The following is a 9,407-nucleotide window of genomic DNA, read 5'->3' on the forward strand; positions in this document are numbered from 1 at the left end:
AAAATAAAGCCAAAACTCAAATGTCCCGTTTTATTTACATCCTCCGAGGACCTCACAGTTAGCAGCTGCTGAAAGCTGTGAAATTGCTCCTGAATGGATAAACAGATACAGCCTTCTGTGTGTCTCTGTTGTCCTCCCAGGCCCGGGTAACCGAAACCAACAGTGTGTAGTGTCCAATAAAACTTTTAATGCAACCTCTGTCTTACGATGAGATCTCAGCGAGATTGCGGCATATGGCAAATCAATTCCCAGAGTCTAAGCCTTGAAAGACGATACGCGCATCATCCCTGCGGCCTCTTCAGCTCAGAACTGACCGCTGGGCTCTTTGGCTCGTTGTCAACTGCGGCGGCTGTCATCGTCGACACATGTGACTTTCAAACCTGAAACTTCCTGCCACACAGTTAGAGCCAAGAGACTTTCAGATTACGTTACACTCAGTAAGAGATGCGCTTATGTGCTCGACTCAACAGTCGAGGGATCCACTTAGGGGCAATGTGGGGGCAGAAGTGCTGATGTTTTTATTTTCTTTGACAGAAAGAGTTAGTCTGGTTCACTTGAACCTAGAAGTAGACTTGTAGTCAAGACCGCCTAAACCGAGACCAGGGGCCTCATTTATAAAGCTTGCGTGTGCACGAAACAGGGCTTGAAAGATGCGCACACCACCTTCTACGCAAAGGTTGGGATTTAAAAAAAAAAAACCTAACAGGAAAATGTGCGTATCTCTACGCAAACTTTGATCCTAGCACACAAACATTTTGAAGATATGGTTGAACTGGCGACGCAGACGGTGAGGTAGTGAAATGAAGCCAGATTCATGTCATATTTTTAATGTCATCACATATCAGACATAGGCCCAATCCCAATTCTCCTTCACTCGCCCTTCTTTTCTCCACTCGCACTTCTTTTCTTCCCTAAGCCCTAAAAAAGAAGGGGGAGATTTTAGGGCACTTGAGATCTAGGGCACTTGGCCCAGGTGCCTGTCCCAATTCTCCCCCTACCCCTCGTTTTCATCCCTTCCCTGATCAGGAAGCTGAGAGCCAAAAGCTGTTTTAATTTCAGCTGTAGCGCTGTTAATATGGCACTTTATTAAGTTTTAATATTTTTTCAGGTATAATGGTAACCTTAAGATCCCCAACCGGGGCTCAGTTTATCCAAATAACGCCTGTTAAGAAATTTGACCCGATGTTTTCGGAGATGAGAAGAGCCGCCGCCCCCGGGGAGCAGCCTCAGCTCACAGCCCGAGAAGAGACGTGATCGCTGGGTCAGGCTGCTCCGTCAGCCCCGGGAGGGACACTCTCTCCCGGGACGCAGCTCTGTTGAGAATCACGCCGGCTGAAATAAATCATTTAGGAATATGTTGGTTTAATAGATTAAATCTAACAGTTGTAGCTACGCCTGTTAAGAAATTTGCTCCGAAATTTAGAGATTTCTGTCTGCCGGGTCCGGAGCTTGGGTCCGCGTTAAATCGACGCAGAGCCTACGGCGTAGGTTGCGTAACCTCCGCCGTAGGATCTGCGTTGGTGTAACGCGGAACCATAAATCCCTTTATTCTGGCGTGATCTTCCGCAACTTTATCTGAAAGTGTGTAAATTACCCAGATAACAGCTGGATTACTTTGTGGTTTCTGAAGACTATTATATCAGAAACATCCAAAACAAATCTGACGAGTCACAGGATTATTTCTCTCTATTTCTCTGAGACCAGTCTGCCTGTTTGCCTTCGGTCGGCGAGTCAAATCGACGCAGAGCCTCTTTTTTTCATACCCCCTCGCTCGCCAAGTCAGCATCTGAAATCCCTCGATTTGAAGGGGCTATTCTCAGCCCCTAGCCCTCGTTATGCCCCCTCCCCCTAGGTGAAAAGAGGAATTGGGACACCACTACCTTCACGGGAACGCGCAAAAGTTAGGGTTAGGGAAGAAAAGGAGGGCGAGGGGGAGTATTGGGACGCACCTTTATAATATAATAGTGCTGATCCCTCTGTGTTTGAAGCTCAGCGTCAGTCAGGACACGACCACTTCCAGCTGCGCCATGCGCTTGGATCACTCTGGTGCTGTTGGTGCTTCAACCATGGTGCAGGAGCCTCCTCGTCCCCGCGACAACTGTAGAGTGACTGAGGACAGAACAAATAAGTGCCGGGCCACTCTCCTCTTGGCCTCCACCTTCAGATCGCACCACTTCTTTTTTATTTCTGCCACAGATCTGTCGGTGGCACTCACGGCGTTTAGCGCAGCAACGACGTGCTGCCACTCACTCGCTTTCTTTTTGTTAGTGATGTCACTACTCTGACCACCAAATAATGTGGTTTTCCTGGCCTCCACCTCATCCACAACATCTCGATCTCGGTCTCCGTGAAATTTAGTGGCACGGTGGCTCGACACATCTCATTCATCCTGACGCACAGCAGAAACAGACTGCAGGCAGCCGCTGCGCATGCTCAGCAGGCTCATTTATATGCAAATACAGTCATGAAGTTCTTTGCATTGACCATTCATGGTATAAAGTGGGCATGTAGAGGGCGGGGTATGAGGCGAATTCACGTGTGCAACCTTCCAGATGGACTGTGATTTATAAAGAGAACATTGCGTGCAGGTGTGCGTGCACACGGTTTTATAAATCAGGATTTTTTTGTGCGCACGGCATTTTCGGCTTTTGAGCGCACGTACACTTTTAGTATGAATCCTACGCACTCTTTTATAAATGAGGCCCCAACACACTACCAAGACCAGAGAGTATCAAGATCAGACTAGTTCAGCTCAAGACCGAGACCAAAAACAAACCTAGTTATTTCATCATCTTGCGTGAGTTGTAGAACATCAGCACCATCCTGGTTCAGCTAGATTCCATATGAGGTTGTATTCAACTGCAGCACAATAACACAGAGAAGTGGATGATGATGTTGAACTCACTATAAATGTTTCCATCCATCAGCTGAGATCAGATATGTGTGGCGACTACACTACCGCTATTTCTACACTTTGCGGGATTGACACGACTAACTAGTCCCAAAGTCCTCTACCAGAATAACCAGCCTCCAACACCCCCCTCCACCTCAGAAAAGTCATGAATAGTAAATGTTACTGATTTAAATTGGACTTAATTTGGAGATGAAACCTGAATTTTAAATATTAAAGATACACACAATTATCGACTTGAAATTACATTATTTACCATTATAGTAATCAGATTACACCGTATAACAGCATCACTGAAATAGACCTGATGCTTAATCAATCACAACGCATGCAAATATTATTCATATATTTCTTCAAACAAGGCCTTTATAAACACAGTACTGTAATTAAATACAGACACACATGCAGATGCACCAAAACATTCAATCAAATGCAAAATACAAATAGTTTAGTAACTGTACATTAATGAGAGGAAGAACTGCTGATCACCAGATTCTGTCACCGTGGTGTGCAACGGCATCTCAATTATCCGAGTCTGAGACAAGACCAGGACCGCAAAGAAGGGGTCTTGAGACCAAGACCGGTCTCGATAACTACTACCTCGAAGAAACTGCTTCTGGGTGCCAGTGGACTGGTTTGGCTGACCAGCCGAGGGCTCAGTATCGAACTCGAGGAAACTTTAAACAGCTCGGGAATCTTTTACTGACAGATACGGAGAGGTGAACCGTGACCAAAAAGTGTTTAAGCACTTAGGAGGATGCAGATTAGCTTTCTTGTAGAATCACAGCATGTAAATCAACAAATTGAGTCAGTTTGATTCTCCGTCTTTGTGTTCCAGTCTCCGGCAGTTGGACGTCGAGTTCATGAAGCGCTTGAGTCACTCCGTCAACATCATTCCCGTCATCGCCAAAGCAGACGCGATGACCATCGAGGAGAGGCAAGAGTTCAAGCAGCGGGTGAGTCCCCCCCCCAGATCCGACCTCCCTTCTCCTCCAGGTCTGGTATTGCTGTTGGAAGTCAGAGTAAAGTCGTCTCAGAAGTTTTCATGGAGCCAGTTGAGTTGTGGAGTTATCCGGCTCTCGTTCACAAATCCAATACACTTGCCAGTTTTTACGACGCGGTGGGAGAGGAAGTGCGACCACTGAGACAGGCCTTTAAATCTCTTTGTCTGAATTCGGTCCCCATCCTGGATGAGAGCGCTGATGGATTGTGCTGCTCATTTGTGCCGGTGATACATCGTGCAGCAATTATGTCATCATTTATGTCAACGCCAGAGGCGTCTGCTTTGTTTGTGCGGCTCCAGAAACTTTGAGGGATTAGCCGTACCGTCCTGGATGCATCAGATAAGACCTCGTCACTCCATCAGCGGCTTCTGCCGTCTGTCTGAAAGGGAATCCAGACTGTTCTTTTATTGATTTTCTGTTCACGGTTTTTAGAAGCAGCTTTTAGAAACAAACCGACCCGTCTCTGACACCTGCACCGAGCTGTGGGGACGTACATGTTCATACGTCTTAATTCTCCATACTTTCTTTACATTATCTTTATTCTTATTGCATGAATAAGAATACATGGAAATCAGGCGCACAAAGCTGTGCTGGATCACCTGGATCCAACCTGTTAACAATCAGCTCTACAGCGCCTCCCTGAGGGCAGATGTGTGGAAAAAAATGACACCCTGGCTGAATGTTGTGGTCCAGGCAGGAAGTTGACAACTTTCCCGGTGGTCTTGATGATGTTTTTCTCTGTCTTTAGTGGCTTTTTTGTCCCTCGTTGTGCAGCTGTTGTACCAGATGGTGATGACATAAGTGATCAATGGAAAGCTCAATGGAGACTGTCTAAAAAGAAATGGACAACCCCCCTGTGACATCACCTACAAGTTCTTTGAAGAGTCATTTTGAAGCCTCCTACTGATTTTTACCCCTACTTCAGATGCCACAATTTAGCAATAACTAACTAATGAGGCTAACTAACTATTACTTTACATTAATTCTGATCAAATCAGTTCAGAGACACCCTCATTTTTAAATGTCCCTGAATCGATTGCTGCCAGACCGGACTAGTGGGGATCTGGCGGGACGTTTCAGCTTGCTGGCTAGCTCTCCACTTAGTCAACTTGAAAGGGTCCTGAAACTGTCTGAGGCCAAGGTCGTTTAACTAAATGGCTGTTACAAGAGGTAGAAACTGGTGTCCCTCCGGTTAGTCCTGGCTATCTTTCTACCCAAACTCTAGCAGTACCTGTCAAAACTATCTGAAATTAAAATGATTGCACTCTTGTGATGGGAAAAAAGTGTTTCCCATACTTGATAAGAGATACTTGAGAAGCTCAGAATATAGCCTTGATTAGTCCTCGGCCCAAAAAAAGATTAGCGGTGGGAACACCAATGTTTTGTCTATTACAATATATCATCCTCTACGCTTTAAAATCAGTATGCTTCTCTGTTTCATCGTCATTCTGCATCGAGACGCCTCATGTATGTTCTGACCCTTTTGCATGCAGCTATTTTATTAAAGGGGACCTATTATGGCATCTAATACCTATTTTAAACAGGCCTTGAATGTCTTAAAAACAAGCTTTTGATTTTTTTTGCTAAATAAATAAGAAATTCAGCCTCTGAGCCATGTCTTTATCTTCCCAGTCTCTAACCTCATTCTCTATGCAGGATTCTGAGTGAGCGGGGCTATGATAATGAGGCTCTGTGCTGATTGGCTGCCTGATGACGCGTAGCAAGGGAGGGCACAAAGCATCGCTTGTGTTGGTTTTTACAACCAACAACAGAGCAATTCGCATGTCTAGTTCGAACAGATGCCATCACGATACACCGCTACGAAAAAATGGCGGAAGCTCCGGCTAGAGTTGTTGTTGTTGTTGTTCCGTCCAGAGTTAGTTGTGGGCGTGGTTTCACGCATCGCTCCCGTCGTTACGTAACGACGGGAGCAGAATCTGAATGGCTCGTAGAAGCCACATCACACTGGACGGCTCATCCGGGCGGCTGTACAGACACTGCAGAATTTGGTTGCTTTCCTCCTTCTCTGAGTCGGCAGGCTGAGGGGAGACCACTTTATATATGTTAAAGCAAGAGAAAACATGTTTTTCATAATGGGTCCCCTTTAAATCTACCAAATCTGGATCATCTCTCAAGTCTTATTCTTGGTAACTTAGACACTCAATTTTCAGTCCAGTTATTCACTGAGTTGGAAATAACCTATTAAAGAGGTTTGACAGGCTTTTCCACAACTGCTCTACTCAGCGTTTATTCACTGATCAGAAGTCGAGTCAAACGTGTTACGTGCTGAAATGACAAGCGCGAGCCGCCGGCTCTGTAATTATGCACACACTTAATCCTTTAGTTACCCCAATGCGGTGCATAAAAACTCACCTTAATAACGGCTACACAGCTCAACATTAACATGGAGGTCAATAGATGAAATCAACTCACTGGTTCAGCCTCCCCCTGGTGGTCAGTGGAGGAACTGCAGTTCTCACTTCTGAACCCGTGGTTATCCACTCAAATCTGGCCACTTTGACCCTCAAAGATAGAAAAGAATGTTGATGTTTCTGTTCCCTGGACTGGTTTTATTCACCTTCTCTGCTCTGGTTTGTCCCGCAGGTAAGAAAGGAGCTGGAGATGAACGGCATCGAGTTCTACCCCCAGAAAGAGTTTGACGACGACATGGAGGACAAGAGCGACAACGATAAGATCAGAGTGAGTTCTGTTCTTTGCTCCACACCTTGCCGGTCCGGCGACTTCCCCCCCCCAAACCTCCTCCTGGAGGAATGTCAGGGCAGCGGGGCGTGTTATGTACCGGCTTCATCTCATAAACCTGTAGCAGTTGGCTCTGGTTTGCTGAGTCGTGTTGAAATATGTCCCTCTGCAGGAAACGATGCCCTTTGCTGTGGTGGGGAGCGATAAAGAGTACCAAGTGAGCGGGAAACGAGTCCTGGGGAGGAAGACGGCCTGGGGAATCGTAGAGGGTGAGTGTCGTTGCTGGAAGGTCGCAGCATATGATTTTTTAAAATTGTTTTCAACCCAGAGATGATGACGTTGATGGTTTTCGGGGTTTTTCTTCCAGTTGAAAATCCGAATCATTGTGAGTTCGCTCAGCTTCGGGATTTCCTGATCAGGTAAGCTCATCTTTAAATACTCAGATCCTAATGCAACAAACTGGACTCTGTCATGTTCCAGCATTTCGTCAGCATCCCAGTGCAGAGAAGATGAAATCGATGACGCGCTGCGACGTGTCGTCACGTTCCAAGTTTAGAGAAAATCATTATTTCGCTTCAGGGGCAGTAATTCTGTCCAGGACACGATTCTCTGTTCGTCAGCCCCTCCCTGGCTTTGAGGTCACCTTTCTTATTTACCTTTTCTCCACCATCTTCCTAACTTGTTAATGACGGCAACAGGCTCAGGAGAGAGAGAGAGCTCCTGTCCCAGCATGCATCATGGCACCATGCACTTTCAGTTATTCACGAGTAACTCACATCTGTGATTTAGAAAAAACAGTTGTAACATCAGGTAGTCTGAGTATTTAGTTGTTTATTAAGTTATGTTTTAATCTATAAAATATAAGAAAGTCTTAAAATAAAAGGCTGTCCCAGAATCCACAGCAACGTGTCCAAACTGCTTCTTGGGTGTGGAGATGCTGCGTTTGACTCTGTCCTTCAGACTTACCTGAAGTCAACTTCACCTGGTGGAACCTGCTTACCAGTGTTCCTTCTCAATGTTTGTCCAAATAAGTAGTTTAGTCCGTCACTGCAAATGATAAGTCAGTAATGACAGCGTTGTGGTGAGCATAAGCAACATCAGAGGGACAGCACCATCGGGCGTGATGGACAGATGAGACGGAAGTGAAGTGTTTTTAGCCTCAACGCACAGAGGAATGGTTTTGGTGGCTACGGGTGGGGGGGGGGGGTGATGGTGATGGTGATGGTGATGGTGGTGGGTCATCGAGTCAACAGTGAACTTGTGTGGATAACCGAGTGTCCTGGAGACAACAGCGAGTTGTCCAACACCTAATGATCCCGTAACACGAGAGTGATCCAAAGCAGACTCATAAATCTGCAACAGAATGCTGGAAAAACAGAAGAGTCGAGGTTTTAGGCAACCAAGTCCACATCTAGACCCCAACCCAAATGAAATGCTGTGGAGGAACCTTTAAAGAGCTGCGAATGAGTGAATTCATCATCATCAGTCTCTCTAAACTGGCGCAACGTTGGAATAATAGTCCAATATTCCTCCACAAAGACTAGACGACTGGTAATAACGAAATGATGCGGGATTAACTAATTCACTAAGGAGTGTTGATCGTTATGGACTACGCTCTAATGATCATTTATTGCTTTCTGTTCCATGTGTGCGCACAGAGCAAGGAAAAAGAGCATTCACATACTCTGCCCCTTATACATGGAACAAACTTCAAAAGGATCTAAAAATAACAGAACTTACTCCACTGAGTGATTTTAAATCCAGAATGAGTGCACTTGAGACAGCATCTCTGATTTGTAACTGTTTTAAATGATTTCCCTTTTTTGTTTCATTTGATTTTATTTGATTTTAATATTTTACATCACACCTCTGTAAATTTTAATATCTGAAATCCTGTGCTGCCTCTTGGCCAGGACACCCTTGCAAAAGAGATTTTAAATCTCAATGGGTTTCTTTTCCTGGTTAAATAAAGGTTAAATAAAAAAATTAAATAAATAAAAAAAATAACACGCTTTGAAACACGGGGGTACTTAGTATTAACCACATCATTTTTTTGTTTTCTTTTTGGCTCAACTTTTGTCAAATTATTTCCCTCCGAAAAAAAAAGGTTTGTTTGGATGAGGTTATATTTTCCTTTTACAATATATTTATGCAAAACTAAAATAATCAAATAAAAAGAAGGGGTTCTAGCTTTTGAACATACTGTGGCCTGTTATTGCACTTTAGTAAGATTTTAACACAGTTATCACTTTAGTTTTATATGGAAACAGCCTGACTGATGTCTCCACCTATAACGGTCTGGTAATGTTGCTCCGTCAGGTCTCACCTGCAGGATCTGAAGGAGGTGACTCACAACATCCACTACGAGACGTACCGGGCCAAGAGACTGAACGAGAACGGAGGCCTGCACCCCATATCCGCCAACAACACCCAGGAAAGCAACCTGTAGTCAGTCCGCGGAGGGAAACCTTCAATAAGTCAAAGAAAAACCAGTGCAATGGAGTTCGTTAATCAATTTAAGATGTTAAATCGTCACCTCTGCATTGCTGCATGTGTGGAAAAACATTCAATCTGTAGAAATCGGTGTCATTTATTGTTGAAGCTCCTCCCTTTCATCTCCGCGTGAATCCCATCAGACGAATCAAAGTCCTCAACCTTCATTTACAGATCAAATATTTTGAAGCAAGGACAGTCTGACTTAGTGCCATGAAAAAAAATCAATATTTTATATTGTCGAGCTTTGAACGTGCCACGTTTTTAAGTGTGTGAGAGACTTTTTTTTTAGTGTCTAG

General features: G+C 44.7%; 1 protein-coding gene across 3 annotated transcripts in view; it reads left to right on the plus strand.

Moving 5' to 3' along the window:
* Window positions 1–9,407, plus strand: part of septin3 (septin 3) — a 29,457-nt gene that overhangs the window by 18,711 nt on the left and 1,339 nt on the right. For all 3 annotated transcript variants that reach the window (XM_061716808.1, XM_061716825.1, XM_061716817.1), the window contains exons 6-10: window positions 3,750–3,867; window positions 6,520–6,615; window positions 6,788–6,884; window positions 6,983–7,034; window positions 8,935–9,407. The exon at window positions 8,935–9,407 is cut by the window's right edge and continues 1,339 nt beyond it. In XM_061716808.1, coding sequence (XP_061572792.1) covers window positions 3,750–3,867; window positions 6,520–6,615; window positions 6,788–6,884; window positions 6,983–7,034; window positions 8,935–9,064 — 493 coding nt within the window. In that variant the 3' untranslated portion in view covers window positions 9,065–9,407. The remainder of the gene's footprint in view (window positions 1–3,749; window positions 3,868–6,519; window positions 6,616–6,787; window positions 6,885–6,982; window positions 7,035–8,934) is intronic.

Source organism: Cololabis saira, chromosome 1 (genome assembly GCF_033807715.1).
Source record: "Cololabis saira isolate AMF1-May2022 chromosome 1, fColSai1.1, whole genome shotgun sequence".
Classification (NCBI taxonomy): domain Eukaryota; kingdom Metazoa; phylum Chordata; class Actinopteri; order Beloniformes; family Belonidae; genus Cololabis; species Cololabis saira.